Here is a 23,799-nt window from a genome sequence, read left to right as displayed (position 1 = left end):
ACGAAGTTACATAAATACGAATTTCAAACAAAATCGTTTCTATCCAGCCAGGAACAACAATAACAAAAAAATCTAGAAAAGCTAAGCTGGCAGTGAGATTTGTTAGAGAACGTGGTTCAGATGCGTTCTGTTTACCACCAGCCATCAGCACAAAGCAAACATTTTGAAGGCAGCCAGCACCTTTGGAAAGGACCACGTCTCAGAAGGGAAGGGCGCCAACACCTGTTAAACACGTATCCAGCGCTTTAAAAAGCTCCACCGTGAAATGCTTTCTAGATCACAGCCTTTGAATAACGTTTTAAAATAGTATTTTAGGTACACCAGAGGGTGTTTCAAATTAACCCTGTGTGGGTTTCAGGAAACCAGAGCAATCCTTCCAGGGACCCGCTCCCCTCCCCCGAAGCCGCCACTAGGGGGCAGTGTGGAGACGCGGTTCCGGAGACCCAGGGCGACCGAGACCATCACCACCGCACGGCCTGAGCTCAGCCTGCACCGCACGTCTGAGCCACGAATTCCCCTCTTTCACGGCTGATTTCCACGGCCAATGTTTCTTTAACAGAAAGGGTTCTGAGGAGCAAAGTTGTTTATTTATGCCAAGTGGGTCCTTGTGTATCCGCCAAGGATTATGATCTAGACAGGTGCAGAAATTTATTTTTCACAGGGTGAAAATACACGTCCTTAGCTATCCAGAAGGTCCCAAAGGGATGGCGAGGGTGTAGGAAACCTTGCCGCTTGGCCACGCTTTTATGCATTTATTTTTCTTTCCTTTAAAATGAGCTTCCTTTCCTGCACTCAAAGAGGTGAACTGTTCTAAGGGATAAGCATTAGTCTACGATTAAGAGAAACAAGACAGAAACTGTGAAAATAAATATATATTTATGTTACCTTTCTACCCCCAGCTCTATTTCATGTAGTGAGAATGGGGAAAACAAACAACCAAGCAAAGACAGCACCCCCAACGGTTAGGAGCTTTGATCTCTGCCTAGTACAGTTCTGTCTTTTCCTCTGAAATGCTATGTAAGATTCTGTATGAGGGGTAGTATTCAATTTTTCTCTACAAATTATGTGGCTGCTTTAGGCATGATAGCCCATGAATGATTCTAGTAGGCATTAAAATTAGTTTTATTTATTTCTATTTTCGGTACTGGGGAAGAATCCAGGGCCTTGTATGAGTTAAGCAAGTGCAGTAATACCACTGCGCCACACCCTGAAACCCCGGAAAGAGATGTTTTTCCTTTTTTAACAGCGGCAATACAAAATAACAGGTCATCCATATACAAGGAAAACATTCAAAAGTTCCCCAAGCACTCAGACACATATCTGTGTAATTTTGGACCTTTCTGTCTCTTTCTGGAGTCGCTTTGGGCTATAGTCCTTACTCAGCTCATCATTTCCTTTGTGTGGTCCTAGCCACAGGTCACACAATAGCAGGGCGGTCCTCAGAGAGCAGCTCTTTGTCTCTGGCTTTGCTGAGGCTCGGTGGTGCCTCAGCGATCAATCAGTTTTTTAAAGTGGTCATTATATATGCTACCAGTTAGGACTTTCTTGGGTCACTGCTGTTGTGGGAAGTTAAAAAGCAGAATCAAAAATAAAAAATAAAAACCAAGGAAATGGAGATGAAAAGGTCTCTAAAATTCAGGAAAATCACCCAGTTCTTCATGGAGATAATCTGAAGAATCAGGGTTGGCATGGTCTTACTTGTTATGTGTAAAAAGTGGAGTCTCGATTATGTGTCTACTGTACAAAAACTATCATTTTTACTTTTCTACATATATTAAATTATTTTAGTTATTCTTAGTTTTATTTTATTCATTGCATTTTATTTTGTAAAAAAATAATTGTTCCGTTTGAAAATGATCCAACATTTATGCAAATTCTCTCTCTCTCTTTCTTTCTCTCTGCTACAAATCAACCTAGGGCCCCGTGTATGCTAGGCAAGCACTTCATCACTGGGCCACACACCAGCCCTCACTAATTCTCTAATCGTGCCATAGGTTACCAATGGCCAAATCTACTTAGCATTGGCAAAAGGAAATGAAAAGCATTGAAGTCTTTCATTCCGGGAGAAACTTTAAAAACTAATTCTGATCAGATCCAACAGATGGCAGTGATGTTATGAACAGTTTAAAATATTCTCATTATATGCAGAAAGATGTCATCCACGAATAATTCTCACAGTATTTGTATAAATAATACAAAATTTTTGACATGATTTATTGGATAAAAGAACATAGGGTAAATACAACAAGAAATTAGTTGAAAACATTTCCTGTTTTGAAAATGAGTAGCCTCTTACTTCCAAAAAGCATTATAAATGATTGTCAAATAGATTAGCAAAACACCAAGAAAGGGTCTGTCCAAATTAACTAAATGGATTACATGTTCTATAAAGCTCACTACCGTGTCTTGGTTTCCATTTTTAAACCCTCCTTTAGATGGGGGGTAGTTTCATTTTTTATTGACTCATGTTCTTCTTTCATTTACTTCTAATACATGATTCTGTTTTTGTCCTCTTTAACCCTGCCTTCAAATGCCTGCTTTTAGTCTTTTTAAGATCTTTTCATATTTTTTCTTACCAGCCTTTATTCTGGAGGTAATAAAGAATGAAAAGTATGAAGAGAAGTCTCTTGCTATTTTTTTTTTTTTTTTTTTAGTTTTTTGTGACCCAAATTAAATTTTTAAAAACCCTTCCAAAACAAAACCAACACATTACTTTAAGTTATGGACATTGTGGACGCTTTACACTTTATTGAAATAGATTTCCTACATTTTTTACTGTCCCTTTAGGCTTGCTTGAGTTTTGTTTTGTTTTGGTGTACACCTATGCTTACTCCCAAACACCTGCTGTAGGATGGACACTGTTTTAGATGTCTGGGATTCATCAGTGAATTGCGAAGAACAAGGTTGTTCACCTCCCAGATGCTGGTGACGGTAGAAGAAGAGGCAGCAGGGAAGGAGCTTGATGGTGTGCATGTGTGTGGAACAGTAAAACCCTGCAGCCACAAAGGACAGCCTCTTTGCTAGTGTGACTTTGGAGAAGTGGCTGGAGGTGGTGAGGAAGTGAGCCCCAAGACTGCCTGGCAGAAAGCATTCAGGCAAGAGAGTGGTTAGCACAACAGAAGACTAGGCAAAATGAAACTGCAAGTTGAATGTACTTCTAGAACGTACCTAATGGCCAATTTTATTCTTTATCATTTTACTCCACCATATTAGCTTGCTTGCAAGTAAAAAGATTTGTATTTGTTAATACTTTTTTAAAATGATGATTCAATCAAAATAAACCCAAGTATCTGGGACACTCATAAATTCAGAGCATGCTTGAGAACTTACAAGGGCTAAGAGGAGAAATGTCCTTTTGAGAAGCCAGTATATGAAGAAGAGGCCTCAAGGCTTGCTTTGGGGTTTTCACATAAAATGTGATAAAGTTAGTTATCTGGTATCTAATCTCTTAACTCACAGGAAGAAGGCTGTGAAGGGAACTTCCAGCACAGAGTATGTCAGAAGCTCTGCACACTTGACCTGTGCCTTACGTGAAAAAGGACAGCAGCCTCACCTGGCGGGGTCAGCAAGACACTTGAAAGCCCAGAGGGACACCTCCCGGAAGCTGCACCCTGTGAGTGGGGACAGAGACTCTAACCCTGAGGAGCCTGACTGTGAGCCAGGAGCACATCCAGTCTGGAGTGATACATCTTCTTCCCCAATGTCTGACAGCAGTGGACTCCATCAGAGGAGCTGGAAGGGGAGGATTTTAGAAAACTGTAATCCAAACTCATTAACAAAAATTTTAAAGTGCTGTTAATTGAAGTAGTAACTTTGGAAATGTCCAGAAAATGTGTCTCAGATGCTTCATTCACGCAGAATCCCAAACAAAAGGGATCTTTTGGCATCAATCAAGGTGACGTTCAAATGACTCGAAAGCTGAAAACCTTCCACAAAGGGGTTTATCTGGACGGTCTGGTTATTTATCATCACTACCCAAATCTCCTACTATTGCACTATTTTCTTGTATGTGAATGCGTTTTCTTATTCTGAGAAACAGGATGCAGGAAAAATCTGAAGTCAGATATAATAGGTAAAAAATTAATTTACAGATAGATTGTAAAAGCCTTTTTTAAAAAATAGTACTACAGACTAGTACTACAGGGCTTTCCCAGCGAGTTACCTGCCCCAAGCCTTTTTAAATTTTTTATTTTGAGACAGGGTCTCTCTTTAGTTGCCCAGGTTGGACTCCAGCTTGTGATCCTTCTGCCTCAACCTCCCAGAGTGCATAATTTTAGATTATAAAAATATTTTAATAAAAAAGCATTTGCCAGGTTGGTTTCTTGTTAGGCAAACACTACCCAGTCTTATCATTTATCATCTTTATAAAATCTGTCACCACAAATTATGTTTCTTTTCCCTCTGGTTGATTTTCTTCTCCTTTAATTTAGAAAATTTTGTTGTCCTCACAACTTTCTAGGCCAAAGCCCATCGCATACAGGAAATTACACCAGTGCTCTGTATTACCATAGCACAGCAATGATTACTCAGTGCATGAAACGCTCCTCAACTCCAGAAAATGCCCAAAGTTGAAGAATTAGAAATTAATTCTAGGCATGAGGAGATACCAGTATAGAAGATGCATTACATTGGAATATAATTAAAATTAGCATTTGTATGTAAATGCATTGTATGTAAATGTAGGTGGCAATGATCAGATATGCAAACAGCTACTGAATGCCCGTACAGGTCTTTAATGTTTGGCCTCCTTTCCTTGCTAGGTGGGACAGAAAAGCACTCAGAAAAGCCTCATTTTAACCACCCCAGCAGCAAGCACGCCACTGTTAGGAGAGATGGCTGAGAAACTGCTTCTTCAAAGGCTCCCAGAAACATTTGCTAGGCCTGACCTTATGCTTTGTTTTTTACAGATGATCTGAGTGGAAAACACTGTCTATTAAAAATAAGCAGTCTGCTTTGCTGTTATTTCTGTGGCCTTTGGATGTGGTCAGCAGGCTGGCTGGAGCAGCCCACAGCAGGGCTTATCTGCTCCTTCTCTCTGACTGATTGGACAACTATCTTCAACTCCTGTTTTAGGGATCAGCGCTAACAGGCCAAATCTGACTCCTCAAGAACACATTTCAGTATTTTGGTTTTTTTAGCACAAAAAGTTCAAAGTAAAAACTTCTATAGACTTCAAAGAGTATCTAGAGAAACCTTACCAAATACAAACCCTGGGCGGGGAACTGTGGGTAGCAGAAGTGAACAGTGTATAAGTGGTTTTTTAAATGCCGCAATTAAAATTTAATAAGAATAAAATTACAAAGGAAAGTTGATTGTAGTAGTCAGACATCAATCTTTTGTTGACAAAATAGAACTATAGTCAGATGACAAAAATCGGAAATAACTACATTGAAAGAGAAAATCTGAAAGCAGATCCTTTTGGAATTATGTATTCACCACTGCAAATGTCTATGATTTTATGTGGCAATCAGAACTGTGAAATAATAGAAGCCAGACAAACTTATATCAAAGCAAAACATTTTGTATGCTTTGAAGGATTATTAAGGTATTTTAGATAAAATATGAGTTTTAAATGAACTAGAGATAAAAATGTTTTAGCACTGCTGATAAGATTTTTTTGCAGTAGTATGACTATATTGGGAAAATCACTGAATATGCTATTTTCAAAATGCTACTTCTTGTGATTCAATATTCTTTGCTTTCATGGAAATAACGATGACCCCTGATTTAGGCAATTATTATGCTAAATACTATGGCTGATAAAAGAGCACAGTTTTGTTTTGATGCTCACGTGGTTCTGGTACTTCTTTAATCAGACATTTTTAGATATTTAGTCATTCCAATAAGGTCTTAAGAAAATATTTGTGTGGGAGTAGAGAAAGGAAAAGAAAGATTAAGGAATAAATTAAGTACATGATAGCGGAAGCAAAGGCTTCATTTCAAGTTCCAAAAAAAGTAATTTTAACCTCAATGTCGCAAAACAATAATAAATGAAAGTTAACTCACATTCCAAATGAGATACACGGAGGGCAAACAATTATTTTATGCATGAAATTTTCCTTTGAGAAATTTTTCCTGTTTTATAAAGCAATGCTCTACAGCTTTCTAAAAACAGAGATTTTGGGATCCAATTTTCCTGTGTTTCTATTTCAACTATTTAATAAATGTGTGCATCTAAGAAAATTATATAAGCTTGCAACAACATGGTATCCTTATTTTTTCATAGATTATTTTGAGAATTAATTTTTGAAAAAGATATAAATTACATACTTCACTTTCATAATGCAGAAAGCGTTATTCCCCAACCTTTCTTCATGGTACAATATTTGCCCTAAATAATGTTCCTATATTTTCTAATGCATATATCTTTTCAAATGGACTTTTAAAATTCTTTCTAGATTCATCAGTTGTTTTTATAATACTGCCAGTAACATTTGGAGCATTAGCCAGTTTTACTTGTGTTAGAAGTTTCTAGAATTAGCCTGTTGCCCAAATCAAATGACCCGCACATTTTCCCAACAAACTCAGGAAGTCAAGATTCTGTAATCTTTGTAAAACAGATAAATCCAATAACTCTATTTTCATAAGGTATTCTGAAGAATAGCCATCTGAAAAATATATGTAACTATCTTAAAAAACAAAATACCACAATTGAGACCTCTAGACTGTCACCTGTACCACAGTCAGCCAGGGTGGAGTCCAGGTTTTTAAACTCACTTGACATTAACAGGATTGCAAGTAGTCAGGTTGGCCAGGGCCAGGCCAGCGGCTTCTCTGACCTCTTCATTGTCACTTTTGAGCAAGTGTACTAACTGTGGAATCCCTACAGATAAAGAAAGGAAAAAGGTGATGCCAAAGAGTCTCTAATTCTAGAAAAAGGAAATCACAAAAGGTTCAAAGTGTTCATTCCCAGCCTGCTTACCCTGAGTGTTGAAGAAGTCTTTGCTGCTTGCGTTCGCACACATTGCGGAGATAGCTTGGGAAGCGGTGATTTTAGTTCCATCACTTTCAGAACCCAAAAGGGTTACCAGGCACTTTTCAACCTCTTGCTCATGAAAAAGTTTTCTATTTTCAGCTTTTATAAACCAAAAGAAAAAATAAAACAAAATTTGGTTCAGATACTTTATTACTGCCTACCTATCTAAAGAGTCCTACAGCTACAAAGACGACATTCATCATCTTGGGTGTCAGAGATTAAAAAAATACAAACCTCTTACTCTCTAGAGCACAATGAAAACGCACCATGAGTTGTGGATGCTGTATGTTGTTCTAGCCTTATGTGATATTTATCAATGCTATGGAAATTCTATAACAAGGGAAAAGCAAGGTTTGAGACTTAGCAAGTGCTTATTTAACACCAAGGAGGTGCTGACAGCGCACTCAGTGTTCACACACGCAGTCTCCTCACTGAAAACAAAGCCTGTTTACTTGGTGATTTTAAATAGGAAATGCAATATAATGCCTGAAGCACAGGAACTGGTGAGCAAAATGCCCCAAGCTTCTAAAGACAAGAGCAGAGTGAAAGAGAAGTAGAAATAAATAGTAAGTGTAATTCTAGTAATTTATATTACGACCTTCACATGTGGAACTATTCGTTACTTATACATACAATTTTTTTTTTAAAAATTAACTTGTTTTTATCAAGAAATATTTGCAGAATAATAGTGACGAGGTTTCCATTTTAAAGTTAAGATGCAATTTTCCCCTGCTCCCTCTTCCACAGAAGCAGTATCGCTCGGATGGCACCGCATTTACAAGCGCTCAGGGCTTTTGTTCATCTGATGCACAGATGTACACCAAGAAATCTGGCCAAAGTGATGCAGACTAAGTTCCAAACACTGACGCTCGTTCCTCTTAAACCAATCATGAACCGTGTCCTGTAACCATCGCTTTAATCCCTGGTCCTTTCACTTAACATTAGCATTACGCAGGTCGGAACTGTACTTTGATAAAAAGCTGCAGCTAATACTTAAATCTCAAGGAGCTGGTTCCTCATATGTTTTAAAATACACGTACAGTACTCTTTTTAGTTTTCACTGAAAAGAAAATCAAACTTTTCCAGAGTCTCTGATCTAAAATGCTTAGCTGTATTAAGACTTCCCTAATGGTACTAAATAAAGTTGCTTAAACAGAACACTCAGTACAGATTTTATCTCGGAAATTGGCCAAAATGCAGTAGTACAATTGTGATCAAAATATACAGGGAATTTTAAAAACTTTCTTACAGTAAAAGAATGATTGCTAGTCTCCCTCAAAATAATGCCGCCCCCCACATTTCAAACACACTGTTCCCATAATTCTTGCCACTTTCTGAAGCTGTTCTGAAAGCCTCCTTTTCCTTACGAAGCATGATCAAAAATACAACAAATGACACTACTGAGTGCCATACAGTGGGAAGGGGGGTTAGTGAGAGCCACTGTGTGTCCTCCTCTACCTTATTCACTGGGTATGGCATCGTGGGACTTGTGGTTCTTCCCCAAAAAACTATGAAAGGGAAGCATTTGAATCAATTTAGGATATGGAGGCAATCACAACAGCCCAACTAGGGACACCAAAAATGACTTCTGTAACTGCTTCAGAAAGTGGAAAGACCGAGGAGACAAGTGTGCTCCAGGTGAGGAGTATTTTGGGGGGGATTCATTGCAAAGCATCTCGTCCTGTAATGAATTTTTAAAATTTAAATGTTAACATATCTTTATCACAACTTGTAAGTAATTTGAAAAGGCTGACTTTGGAATGTGTAATTGTTGCATTCACCAAAAAGCAGTCTGTATGCAATTATTGGAAAGATTTTTAAAAAATGATTTAAGTAAGTACTTGGATAATTAATTTCTCAACCCTGCCGGGAGTGTTCTCAAAGTCCAGCTGTGTTCACCAAATCTCAAAAGTGTGGACCACAGCATGGCTATAATAGACTTAAAAGATGAATTAACATGTTAATCAAGCACATTCAATTCCTACACTTTACAAGAAGTAAAGTATTTGTGTTCTAATTACACAGATAATAAAGATGACAAGGTAGTTATACTACTAATCGAGTAAGGTGCTTTAAAAATAATACTTGTTCCGTATTGCTAAAATAAAAAGCATGAGAGTCTGCTACTAAAAAGAAGTCCGCAGGTAATGATACTTTTCTTTATCCATCCTCAGAAGTGGCCATTATGCCATCTTTCTCCTGCTGAGATGTTAATGCCAGTTCATAAACCTCATGGCAACATGGTAATTAACACCTTCCCCCTACTGGTACCAGGTCAAAGGTACAGTGACGGGAGGGGCTTTTCACCACAGGGAATGCATGTTATAACTGCACCCAAGCAAAACTTAAAAAATGTGTGGTTGTGTTTCAACTGTGTTTCTGTCATACAATGGCAATGGATTGTATAAAAATTCCTATGTTAGAAACAAAACAAAAACAGTTGCAAGCAATAGTTACATTGTTCTTATCAACAGTATAAGGAACAATGTTTCTGCTAACATAATTTCTAACCAGAAGAATTTTAAAACTTCTTCATGATTATTTACTTTCAATACAGAAATAGTAGGAGACAGTTGCATTAAATTTTAGAATTTATTGTGATAACTAATCACAGTAAAAAGGATATGTCTAGGTAAGCCATCTGGATCTAGGATAGGGGCCCAGACAGGCCAATAATTAATACAAAAAGTACACAAGAGGTACAAGTAGGGCTGAAATGGAGATGGAGTCTACAATCATGCAGAGAGAAGAGGTAGCTATTATAGCTCAAGCCAGGGAAACAGAGTTAAGCAGCCGTAAATAAATGAACAGGTAAGAGAATAATGAGGCTGATGAAAACGATGTTCCCTTATACTCTAGTGCTGGCCCTAGGGCTGTTAATTCTGACATAGTACTATGTTGAGTTCTGATCAGAAACGAACAGTTTTGCCCACAATTGTTACAGCTGAAATGAAAAGCTTGAAACAGAGAGATTTTCTCAAAACCCCATGCTTCCAATCAGAAAAGGATATACTTAAGGATTTGTGGGGATATGAGCATGGAGAAAGTTTGAATCTTTACGGAATCATATATTTTCTAGAGGTCTCAAGAATTAAGCTGTCAGGTCTAGTATCCCCTGAGTATGACAAAACTAAATTATCCAAGCACCCACTGGGTTGAAAGATTCATTTGGCATACTTTTTCAATGCTTCTACAGTCTTCAAAGACAGAAAAAGTTGGGGCTGGGGATTTAGCTCAGCGGCATAAGCACCTGCCTTGCAAGCAGGTGGTCATGAGTTCGATCCCGGGTACCGATAAAAAAGAGAAAAGAAAAAAGACAGAAAAAGTTTAGGAAAGAAAGAGACAAGGCCAAAAAAGATGGAAAGAGGTTCCTAGTTAAATAATTTAAATTATAAAAATGTAAACTTTGTGACTGGGATGTAGCTCAGTGGTACAGTGCTTGCCCAACATGTTTAATGTTGAGTATGATCCCCAACATTGCCTCCCCAAGCTTTTCCAGTAGTCGAGGACACCTGCAGGACAGTGGTAAAGAAGCTGTCCTATAACACAGATGGGCATGTGGTGGCATGATGGTAGGTTAAATCTCTCCCCTTATGAAACAGTTCTCCTGAGCAAAGCAGTTCACCTTGGCACTGCACCTGCTGGCTACAGTATTTCATAGTAGCAGAGCTAGAATATTTTGGTTCAAGCACACTGCTTTAATTTGTCACAGAAAGGATAGATGAAAGTCTGGTGTGAAGAAGTTGCTAACATATTTAAAACAGAGTAAACAACTAGGATAAGTCATGAAAAAGTATATTTAAAAAAAAGTTAGGGCCAGAAAGAGAAACCAGTTATTTATTTAATTGATACTTTGAAGAGAAATAGAATTGGTAAATTTGATTTTCCTTGTAAATCTAGCCATTGAAGAGCATGGATACCAGTAGGTCAAAATAGTATTTCCAAACTTACAATTAATTCTCAAAAATATTCTAGAAAGAGACAATGTAGCTAACAATAACAACAGCTCTAATAAGAATGAGTACAAGGGGCTGGGGGTTTAGCTCAGTGGCATAAGCGCCTGCCTTGCAAGCAGGCAGTCATGAGTTCGATCCCTGGTACCGATAAAAAGACAAAAAAAAAAAAAAAGAATGAATACAAAAATAGGGTGAGCAGTTAAGTGGCAGAAAAGCCAAGGAATCAGCAACAGGAAAATAAGGCAATGGCAGGAATAAGTCATATCTATGAGCAGTAACTCTCAATGTGAATGGTCTCCATTCCCCAATCAAAAGATACAGACTGGCAGAATGGATCAACCAACAAAATTCAATGGTATTCTGTATAGAAGAAACACATTTAACCCACAAAGAAACTCATACACTAAAAATCAAAGAATGGAAAACAATATTTCATGCAAAGGAAACTTGGGGAATAAAATCAGGTATAGCTGTCTTATATTTAGACAAGTGGACTTCAAGCCAAACTGATCAAATGAGACAAAGGTCACTACATATGGTTAAGGGAACAATCTAACAGGATGTGATAACAATTATTAATGTGTACACACTGACCAATACACATTAAACGTCATAAAACAAGTACTACTGGACATAAAAGATCAGACAAATATAAACAATGGGAGACTTCAATACTCACAAATAGATGAACTAGACAAAAATAAATCAACAAAGAAATGTCAGAGTCAAATCTTCAAACAAACGGACTTAATAGATCTTTATAGAGTGCTCTACTCAACTGAAATGAAATACACATTTCTCTTAGCAGCACATATAATTTTCTCCAATGTAGATCACATGCTAGACAACAAAGCAATCCTAAGTAAAGGCAAAACAATCAAAATTATTATGCATATTATTAGGTCGTAGCCCAGTGAAACTAGAAATCAATGGTAAAAGAAAACACAGGATTAATGCAAACTTATGGAAACTGAACAATATAGTCAAATAATCAGTGAGTTACAGAAGAAATAAGACACTTTCTAGAACTAAAAGACAATGCCAGTACAACACTGAGTTAGTGGGACACAATGAAAGCAATCTTAAGAAGGAAATTTAAAACCATGATGACCCATGTAACAAAAACAGAATGAATCCAAATAAATAACCTAATGGTGCACCTTAAAGTCCTAGGAAACCAACAACAAATCCAAAGCTAGTTCAGGGAAGGAAATTATAGAAATCAGATCAGAAATCAGTTAAATGGATCTCAAAATATACACAGAACCAATAAATCAAAGAGTAGGCTCTTTGAAAGAATAAAAAAAAAGACAAACTTTTCACCAATCCAAACAAAAAAGGAGATAAAAGACTCAAGTCAATGCAATTAGAAATGGAAAAGTTAGAATCGTAGCAGACACTACTGAAATCAAGAAGATTATTAACAACTACTTTGCAAAACTATATGCTAATAAACTGGAGAGTTTTAAAAATTGGATAGATTCATATAGTCAAAACTGAACCAAGAAGATTTTAAAACCCTGAATAATCCAATAACAGGCAATAAAGTGGAACAAACAATAAAAACTTATCCAGGAAAGTCTAGTTTAAGATGGATTCACTACCAACACATCAGGGATGATCTAACGCCAATACTCTTTAAGTTCTTTAATGAAATCGACAGGGAAGGCGGATTTCCAAAGTCACACCTGGAAGTCAGCATCACCCTAATTACAAAACCAGATAAAAACTCAACCCCCAAAAAGAACTATAGACCAATCTCTTTAATGACCACAGATTCAAAATCCTCAACAAGATACTGGTAAACAGAATGCAAAAAATTACCAAAAAGATCATACATCATGACCAACTAGGCTTTATCCCAGGGATGTAGGGATGATTCGACATACACAAATCAGTAAATGTAATAATATATCACATAAACAGAAGCAAGGACAAAAATCACATGACTGTCTCAATAGATACAAAAAGAGCTTTTGACAAAATCCAGCATCTGTTCATGATAGAAAACACTTCATAAAATAAGTATAGATGAACCTTATCTCAACCTGATAGGAGGCATTTATGACAAACCTATTGTCAACATAGTATTAAATGGAGGAAAATTGAAAGCTTTCCTTCTAAAATCAGGAGCAAGTCAAAGATGTTCACTATTAACCACTTCTGTATAAACACAGTACTCCAAATATTAGCAAAAATAATTAGGCAAGAAAAAAATAAAAGGGATCTGTACAGGAAAGGAAAAAAAAGTCAAACTATCATTTGAGTGATCCTCTGCACAGAAGACCCAAAAAATTTCACAAAGAATTCTTATAACTTAGTAACAAAATTCAATGATGGAGCAGGATTCAAAAATAACACAAAAATAGTATACCTGTATACCAATAATGAATCAGTGAAGAAAGTAGGAAATTGACAATAAGACAAAGGTAAATTTATACTCAGAAATTAAGGAAGTGAAAGAGCTCTACAACAAAAACTGAAAAAGGAAATCAATCAGAAAATGGAAACACCCCTTATTCCTGTTCAGGTAGAACCAACATAGTCAAAATGGTCATTCTTCCAAAATGAATACACAAATACAGAACAATCCCAATCAAAACACCCATAGCATTCTTCACAGAAATGGAAAAAACAATACTAAAATTTATACAGAACCATCAGAGACCCAGATAGCAAAAGCAATCCTGGGTAAACAGAGCAAAGCAGGGGGCATTACAATCCCAGACTTAGTTGTATTACAAATCTACAGTGATAAAAGCAGCATGGTACTGGCACAAAAACAGACACAAAGATCAATGGAACAGAACAGAGCTATGCAGACACAAGCACATTCAATTATCTGATCTTTGGCAAAGTGGCCAAAAACATACACTGGTGGGAAGATAGCCTCGTTAATAAATGGTATTGGGGAAACTGGCTATCCACACATGCAAAACATATCTAGACACATATCTTTTGAATCTAGACACATATCTTTTCACAACATACTAAACTAAAATAAACTGGAACAAAGAACTAAATGTTAGAACAGAAAAATGTAATCTTCTGGAAGATAAAATAAGTAAAACTCCAGAAATCATAGGCATAGGCAAGTAATTTCTGAATAGAACTCCAGTTGCATAGGAAGTAGCACTAATGGGCAACAAATGGGATCATGTCAAAGTAAAAATCTTCTGTGTACCAAAGGACAACAGCAATCAACAAAGTGAAAAGAAAATCTACAGGATGAGAAAAAAAAATTTTAGCCAGATTTTCCTCAGACAAAGGACTAGTATCTAGAATATACAAAGAACTAAAAAAAATTAGGCTTCCACAAAATAAAAGACCCAATTTTAAAAAAATGGGCAAATGAAACAAATAGACACCTCACAAAAGAAATACAAATGAAAAATACATGAAGAAAATGCTCAACATCTCTGGTCATTAGAGAAATGAAAATTAAAATAATACCCCAATAAGAATAACCATCATCAAAAAATCAAATGTAGTAATGACAAATGCTGGAAAAGCTGTGGGAGAAAGGCAGTCTTCTACATGGTTGGTAAAAATGTAACTAGTAAAACTATTATGGAAATCAGAGATTCCTCAAAAAACTAAAACTAGAAACTCCATTTGATCCAGCAATTCTCTTAATTATCTTCCTGAAAGAAGTAAAGACATCATATTATAGTGATCAATACACACATTTTTATAGCCTCAAAATTCATAATAGGTAAATCTTAGAAGCAGCCTATGTGTCCATCAACAGATGAATGGATAAAGGAAATTTGGTATTTATACACAATGGAGCACTGCTTTGCCATAAAGAAGGATAAACTTGAGTCATTTGTAGGAAAACGAATGCACCTTGACACCATAATGTTAAGTGAAATAAATTTGGATATACAAGTTTTGTATGGTTCATCTTATATGAGAAACCCAAAATAAAGAGCAAAACAAAAGATAAACAATAGAAAGTAGAGAGATGATTGTTTCTCATTAGAAAGGGAATCAAGAGATGGATGCAGGATGGAGGGAGGAGAGGGAAAGGGGATAAAAAAGAAACGAAGATGTGTTATGTCCATGAACCAACTCCACACAAGGAATATAAGCATTATGCGCTGCAAATGTGCTATGAATAAAAACAAGCAAACAAAGAAAAAACAAAGTCAAAAAACCAAACAAATTTGCAGCTACACTAACAGCCTAAACCAGAGCAAGTGAATATAAAATTATAGTCAAAATTATATGCCCAGAATATAATGGAGAATACCTGAAAAAGAACAAATTGATAATCAGTGGCTGTGTGATTATATAAAACCAAAGAGGGTCAAATGCCAAGTCAGGCTGTCTGGACTAGATCTTGTTTATCCTTCTCTAAGAATTGTTCATGTGAGAACCATGAATCCAGAAAACAGAGCGGGGCTTTGGGTAGTTCAAGAACTCCCTGAAATTCCATGCAGAACTCTGCACACATGTACAGTTTGGGAAGGTTGCTCTTAGACCAGATTATTCAAGTAATTTAAGACTCTCAAAAAGTTGAGTTTGTCAGTGTAGTCGGATGTACTTGGAAGCTGTCAGAGACACAGGCAGGAAATCAGAAGATGAGTCGGAATTAGAAACAGATTTGAGATTCCATTGCTTCCTTGCTGCTTGTGAAACATTAGTCATCAGCGAGATTGCTCAGGAAAGTTTTTTTAAAAAGTAGGAAAGAGGACAGAGAGACAAGTTTAACATGGGAATGACAAGCAGAGGAGAGGAAGCTGGTGAAGGAAAGTGTTGGTCTGAAAATCAGAACAATCGGAAGAGAAGACTCTGATAGGAATCCAGGGATAAGAGATTTTTAGGAGGAGGGGACAATCAACAGTGGCTGTCATGCAGAGATCAAGTTTTAAAGACTGAACATACATGACCATAGAATTCAGTGCTAGGTGATCAAAGTCAAGGTCTACAAGGACTGCTTTGCAAATGAAGTCATAGGCAGTAAGTGACACGATGGGATTAGGCAAAGATATTTATTTTTTTTAATTTTATTTAAGGATAAAAAAGAAAAAACAGAAAAAGAGTACAAGTTATACAGAATTTCAGAAAAAATAAACAGTAGGAAATCACTAGCTAATAGATTACATATTGTCATCTTAGAAATAGTTGTTCAAGTTACAAAATTAAAGCATATAGAGTGAACATTTAAACAGTGAGACTGGAAACAGTTCTGTTCAATGATCCAATTAAACTCAGTAATACGGTTACCTATCTTATACACTTAAATATACATGCAGTTATGTCCTTTAGAGCACTTTCTTTTCCTTTCTTTTGTAAAATGACAATTACACATTTTGGGTTTTATTACTCCCACTGTTCTTATTACTTTTTTTTTTTTTTTTGAAGAAAGTAAAACCAAATGTGACATAATAGGACAGAGTCAGTCAAATCAAAAGGATGGACATAATACATAATGTAAAAACAAAATACAAGGTGATCAACAATGCTTACCATAATGCCTCTTGCTATCTTAAAAAGAATTGCCTATATCATCAGTTATAATAAAATTGAACAAAATAGTAAAGAACAAGACCAATAAAACCAAAACATTGGAGACATTAGAGGACTTCAAAAGAAGATACTAGTCAACCAGAATGGGTGTCATAATGAATCTTATTGTCTTCACAGTTGTTGCCTATACTTTCGAACTTGGTACTATCAAGCATAACAGAATAGAGGAAAATCAGTCAAAACAAGATGGTGAGAGCAATACAGGATTTCAAATCAAGTTAATAGGAAATCAATGTGGGTTACTATAATATATCCTGCTATTTTTTATTTATTTTTCCCTTAATTAAAAGGATAAAAATGAAAAAGTAGATAATAAAAAGGAGATTGAGATAAAAGAGGGCATTACAACAATACAGCGCAGGTCAAAACATAGCCATTTAAGCAAAATAGTGTTTCACCACAAGATAATCCCGACATAAAAGTAGTTATCATAGTGTCTCTTTCCTTAAAATCTTTGAGTATAACTTTGTATACTATAGCATCAAACATATCAAGACAATGTAAAACTGTTCAAGAGAATGACAGTATTACAGGGCATTTAGAACCAACTAACAGAAAATGAACAATGGTTTCTGTATAATCTCCTTGTCTATAAAAGTTTTTGTTTATATTATCACATATAATAAAATCCAATAAGATACAACATGTTAAAACTGATGGAGACAGAAGAACAAAAGCTTGATGGGACTTCAAAACAAGATGATATTAAATCAGCACTACCTATTACGATGTCTTGTTTTCTCCAAAATGGCTGTTCCTACCATCCAACCTTCTCTGCCTCATTTCTGTTGAGCTCTTTTTCTGTCATTAGTTGTCATTTGTCTTCTTTATTTTGCTTTCTGCTCCATTCATTAGTGGCCTCTCTGCCACTGTTTCTGGAATCTTCATATTTTTCATTTTTAGAATATTCTGCAGTATTCTCTGTAGAGTTGAATTGGTGGTTGCAAATTCCCCTAGTTCCTCTTTATCCTGGAAGCACCTTGTTTTTCCATCAATTTCCAGGGATAGTTGTGCAGGATATCTCAATCTTGGCTGGAGGTTATTATCTTTCAAAGCTTGAATTATTTCCCCCCACGCTCTTCGTGATTTGATGGTTTGTGCCAAGAAGTCTGCTGTAATTCTGATGGGTGTTCCCTTGTAAGTGATCTGTTTCTTGTCTCTGATGGCTTTTAATATTCTGTTCTTATATTGGATTTCTGGAATTTTGATTATTATATGCCTGGGTGTAGCTCTGTTTGGGTTGTAGGTGGCTGGGGACCTGTATGCCTCATACATCTGAGTATCTTTACCTTTTGCTAAATTATGCAAATTCTCCTGGATTATTTCTGTGAATAGCTTTTGTAGTTTATTTGTTTGTGTCCCTACTTCTTCTTTTGTGTTCTTAATTCTTAAGTTACAGATCCTCTTATCATCTTCTAGTCTTTGTATTATTGCTGTTTGTTTTCTTGTTATTTTTAAGAAGTTTTTCATTTCATGCTCCCACTTACAAATCTGTCCTCTAGTTCTGATAATCTATCCTTAGTTTCTTTCAAGCTGTTATGCCAGCTTTCAATAGATTTTTTAGTTTCCTGGTAATCTCTTTGGACCTGCTTCACGTATTCTATGTTTTCTCTATTTTCTCCATCAAACAATTCTGCCCTTTTTTTTTTGTTCTTCCATTCCACTATCTGTTTTTTCTTGGGTGGTGCTTAGCATTTCTCTAACTATTCTACTTATTTCTTGCTTTATTTCATTAAATACTTCAATTTTGAACTCGTCTATGAGGCTCTAGAGATATCACTTTATGTCTGTTGGTGCCATGTCTGATATTGCATGTTTTCTGTCTTCATTCTCTTTTGCATTTACCTTTCCTGGATCAGTGTTCTCAGGATTGGGGACTGAGGACCCTTTCTTGTTGCTCCCTCTTCCCATACTTTTTGTTCCTTCCATAGAAGCATATGTAGGAGGCCCAGTTTTTTTGTTCTTTTTTTTTTTCTCTTTGTTACAGTTTGTTTGAATCCGCCAGCTAGGTGTTCCCGCCCACTGCAGTGTACTAGGGATACACAGACCTGGGCAGCCTCTGCTGGGCCCACCTCTCCAGGTCAACCTAGTGAAGGCTCCACTATTAGGGTGCACCGCCTGGCGCAGGGACCTGGTTTGGGCTAGCCTACTAGATCTTAGTACGAGTCTTCACCAGGCCAAGCGCTCCCCACCAATCCCGCTTGAGAGGGGAATATGCGACCAAAGTCACTGCAGGGCCCTGTTCTGGCTAGTCTGCCTGGTCCCAAAATGTCCTCTGTTGAAGACTCCTAGTCTATGAAAGGGTCCCCATTTCTCTCACTCACTGCAGGTCAATGCAGGGCTCCCTTCCAGTCCTGCTCTCAACTCCGTTTGGCTTGCCGTTTCCAATCTCAGAGCTTTCGCTTGTCTCTCTCCCTGCTATGCCGATTGGGATGCAGCAGCGGCAGCAGGAAATTCTAAGCGCGACTTCCAGAGGCGCGGGTTCCAGCTTCTGTGCAGATTTTATCTGTTCCTGTTATAGCATCAGGATTGCATTTCCAATTGGTTTCTCTCAGCTTAGTTCGTTCTTAGGTCGGCAGGGTACATCTTCCCTCGCTTAGGACTCCTCACACCACACCATTCTTGGATTTAAGCTGGTAATCTCAGAGAGCCTCCGTGGTTGCTGTTATTTGTCCGCCATGTTCTCCCGGAAGTCCAAGGCAAAGATATTTAAAACTGACAAACCTGGCAAATAGGGTGACTGAGAAGAAAAGGAGAAAAAGAGACAGGGGGCAAAGGCAAGAGAAGGAACAGGTTTCCATAAATCACTCCCACTCAATAACTGCCCCACACTTCTTGATTAACTTCTGCCTACATAACCAGTAGAACCAGGAGAAGATGGAATGCTGATGCCATGATGACACATTACAGAAAATTCCCTTGTCATCCAAAACTAGGCTGAAGGATCCTGCTGCCATTTCAGCCAGGCAAACAAGACAGAGCTACCGCAGGACCCTGTCTGGTCATCAGCACCAGGCCCAGGTGGAGCATGCCGCATTCCGTGGTGAGCATTGGAAATTGGAATCCTGAAGACTCCATGATAGGTGTGAAAGAAAGAGAATAGAAATGGCCTCAAACAGTAAGTACTTCTGGGACAAAAGACTAACTGAGATAAAAGCAAACAAAAGTGTAGTAGAAAATAGCTTCCTGATTTAGGAGAAAAAAACAACAGTGGAGATCAAAACTGTTTCCTGTGCAATAGAGAGAATGGTAAGGGGCAACACACATGTTTGCAACAGTTTTGAGCTCATATGATAAACAACTGTATCCAAATATAAGAAAAAAGCATTACATACATACAGTAATAAAAACCAGGCTGAGCTGCTCAGGCTGGGTCTCTATCAAAGCAAGATCTGAAGATAGCTGAGGAGAAAATGTTCTAATGAAGGATTCCAAATCCAGCTAAACTGTCGTAACATGTTTGAAGACAACAAACGTATTCACAGATAATGTAACATCTCAAAACACAGCACTCAGGGATATTTCCAAAAATGTTTCTAATTGAAAAAATACACTGTGGTTAATTTGAGAAATTAATCAATAATAAAATCTTAAGACTAGGTAGATAACCATGGGAACTGATAATATATGCTGAAATAAGAATATATTAAATCCTATATGTATACAATTTGAGATGGTGTGCTGATGGTAATGGCAAAATGGTTCTTAAAAAAGAGGTTTAAAGATTTTAGACTGTAGATTCAATAATCTCTTACAAACATTGAAGAGGGAAAAAGCTGTGGAAGCAAATTCGCTAAATATCTCATATAACTTCTGGAACTTTACCTATTTTTATTTTTTTAAATTTATTTTTATTTTTATTTTTTGGTGCTGGGGATCTAAGCAGGCACTTATGCTGCTGAGCTAAACCCCCAGCATACCTATTTTTAAAAGTCTAAAACATATGTTAAAAAAGAAAGCAAAATAGAAAGCCAGAGCAGAAAACATAAAACATGATGTCAGAAATAACACCTAACACAGTAGCTGTAAAATTCAATCTGACGCTATCCCTTCACCTTGGCCTCTGATCTAATGGCGGTAAAGCCTGCCCAGTGTTGCTAACCTGCGGGGCCCTCACAAGGCCTGCTGTCCCTTTTGCCCTAACTGTACTTCCAGAACCAGTTTTTTCATTTTCTACTTAATTTAGCTGAAATCGACAGAACTGTTTTCTGCCAAAACTGCTTTTAATAATACATGATAATCTTAATATCAAATTAGAATCCAAAGGTCAAGGGCAGCAATTGAGATTTTAAAAAGTGTGATCAGTAACAGATATAAAACAATATGAAATAAAGCAAAATTATAAAAGGAAATTCACAGAAATAATATATCAGGAACCTTCAAATACATTATTATGTATTTTGTAGATAAAACAATAAACAAGGACAAAAAACATACAACATAATTTATAAAAGTGAACTAAAAGCTAAACTTCAAAGTCTATATTCTACAGGAAATTTATTTGTCTTTTCAACAACCACTTATTCATTCATAACTTTCATTGGCTTTAGCTTGTGGAACAGTGCCTTGCACACAGCACACATATAAAACGCATTTTTAAAGTAACAAGCTAGTATACCTTTACAAGGTTTAATAGATCACTTGTGCCTATTGATCATTTTTCAGGCCTCAAAGAAAATGAAACACTACTCTCAAAGGAAAAATTGCATTTTCAAAACCACAAAGATAAAGTATTAGAACTTAAAATGAAAGACTGAGATTTGCAGGTCTTGACTAGAAAAAGGGTCTCACTTCTCATGTTAGGTCTTTTCCTCAAAGGGTCGGTCCAATATATGCAGCGATCGATTAAAATATTTGCTTCACAAGACTGAAATGGAAAACAATCATAAAATAACCCCTTTTTGTAATATATAAAATGATGCCTATTTTAAAAATACTATTCATAAAAATAAGAGGGAGCCTGGAAGAGATAAGAGTGATCACAGAATAGCCTGAGGACATGCCGTACTGGGGCAAACTAAATAAGAAAAGGATCCTGGTTTAGAAAAGTCGTGGTTGAGGGCACATGATACCATCACAAATGCCATAAATGAAAGGAATACATATTTAGTCTCTAGGTTCTAAAATAAAGACTGAGACATGATTCAAAGCTGAAATACAGTTATTTTAGAATGTAAAGAAGCAGCATCAGAAAACATTAAGTGCCAGGAAGAAGTTAGAGAATATTTCCTTGAATTACTGGGTGTTACAGATAAAAAAAAAATAGATTTTGACAAATGATGCTAGAAAATTTGATACCTACGTGCAAGAGAATAAAGTTGGATACTTTCCTGCTGCCATATAAAAAAAATTAACTCAAAAAAGATCACAGACCTAAATGTAAGAACTAAAATTGTAAAATTCTTGGAACAAGGGAGGAGCTTTATAACACTAAATTTGATGATATATAGCAAAAACAACAAAAAATATATAAATTAAACTACAAAAAACCCAAAAACCTCATGTGCACCAAAGGGCACAGTCAGCAGAATGAAAATGCAACCCACAGAATGGGAGAAAATATTTGCCAATAATATATTTTATAAAGAATTAATATCCAGACTATAAAAGAACTCCTGCAAGTCAATACCAGAAAAAACAAGTAAAACGATTAAAATGGTCAAAGAATTTGAGGAGAAATTTCTTCAAAAAAAAACACATACAAGTAGCTAATAAGCAAATCAATAGATCTCAACATAACTAATCACTGGGAAAATGCAAATCAAAACCACACGAGATAGCACCTCACACTAAACACAGTAAATAAGTGTGGGCGAGGATATGGAGCAATTGTGCACTGCCTGCTGGTGGGAGCAAAAACTAGTGGAACTGCTATGGGAAACAATATGTCACCTTCTCAGAAACTTAAAAACAGAATTATACTTCCCAGCAATTCTGCTTCCAGATACATACACACAGTGAACTGAAAGCCAGACTCAAGGAAATATTATTTCACCCATGTTCATGGTAGCATTATTCACAGTACCCAAAAGGCAAAAGAAATCCAATTAACTATCAATGGTTGAGTAGTTAAAAACAATATGTACATATTATAATTATAATATCTATTATAAATATTTATAATAGAATATTATACAGTATTAAAAAGCAAAAAAAGAAATCCTGAAATATGCTATAACATTTAGGACCCCTTGCTAAATGCTACTAGTCCTAAAAGGACAAATACTGTATGATTCCAGGTACATACAGTACCTAATCCAATTCAGGACAGGAAGTATAAAAGTGGTTGCCAAGAACTGTTGGGAGGTGCAAGTGGGGAGTTACTGTTTAATTAGTATCAAATTTTAGTTTTACCAGATGAAGAGTTCTGTGAACCAATGATAGCAAAACAGTAGGAATGTATTTAATGCCACTGTCTGTGTACTTAAGATGGTTACAGTGGTCAATTTCACAGTACAAATATTCTATCACAATGTTTAAAAAGGAAGAATAAAACTCATTCCTTTTCCTTTGATTGAATCCCACACCTTCTTTTGACTTACTCATTTCTGTGTGTTGTAGCTGTGCAAGTCAGACACTTGGGATCGCCTCTCCTTGTGCTTAACCTGTCACCCTACAGCCCACTCCAGCCATCACATTTCTGTGTCAGAGCACCTTTTTCATGTCTCTCTGTCTCTCTCTGTCTCTGTCTCTCTGTCTCTCTCTCTCTCTATTTTACCAGCTCCCAATCATGTAAAACAGTATGCATGGCTTTTGACTCTTTTGCTATGCATATAAATATTTGTCAAACCAGGAGGATGGAATATATTTTTAGAAATAATTTCTGACTGACATACACAAACTTACACATTTACAGTTTCCATGTGATGCTTTGACACATGTGTATAATGTGTAATGATTGTGTCAGGGTATTTAGCATATCTACCACCTCACACACTACGTTGAGAACATTCAAATCCTCTCTATAAGCTCTTTTGAAATATCCAGTTTTTGTTAACCACAGTTATCCTGCCGTGCCATACAGAACTGTAGAAGTTACAATTATATTTATGTACCCCTAACTGGCCTCTCTCTGTCAGCCTCCACCTCCATTCCCTCCCAGGCTCTGGCAACCACTATTCTATTCTCTACTCTATGAGATCAACGTTTAGCTTTAGTGTATACGCGAGGATGTGTGGTGTTTGTCTTTCTGTCCGAGCAGCTTCATTTCTCACTGAGCTTAACTGACTCTTTGTCTTTTGCATCTGGTCCTTCCGATCTCTTCTCCACTTTGCAGCAAAAATGTTCTTTCTTTAAAAAGTGAAAAGCTATAATGTCCTTCCCCTAAATCTC

General features: G+C 36.7%; 1 protein-coding gene across 8 annotated transcripts in view; it reads right to left on the bottom strand.

Moving 5' to 3' along the window:
* Window positions 1–23,799, bottom strand: part of Armc3 (armadillo repeat containing 3) — a 121,476-nt gene that overhangs the window by 49,791 nt on the left and 47,886 nt on the right. For all 8 annotated transcript variants that reach the window (XM_023562445.2, XM_003463875.5, XM_063237932.1 and 5 more), the window contains 2 exons: window positions 6,923–7,075; window positions 6,718–6,823 (listed from right to left, as the gene is read on the bottom strand). In XM_023562445.2, the coding sequence (XP_023418213.1) occupies window positions 6,718–6,823; window positions 6,923–7,075 (259 nt within the window). The remainder of the gene's footprint in view (window positions 1–6,717; window positions 6,824–6,922; window positions 7,076–23,799) is intronic.

This window comes from Cavia porcellus, unplaced genomic scaffold, assembly GCF_034190915.1.
Source record: "Cavia porcellus strain 051 isolate PalLab524CR breed Dunkin Hartley unplaced genomic scaffold, mCavPor4.1 scaffold_27, whole genome shotgun sequence".
Lineage (NCBI taxonomy): Eukaryota > Metazoa > Chordata > Mammalia > Rodentia > Caviidae > Cavia > Cavia porcellus.
This window is presented reverse-complemented; position numbering and strand designations above follow the sequence as displayed.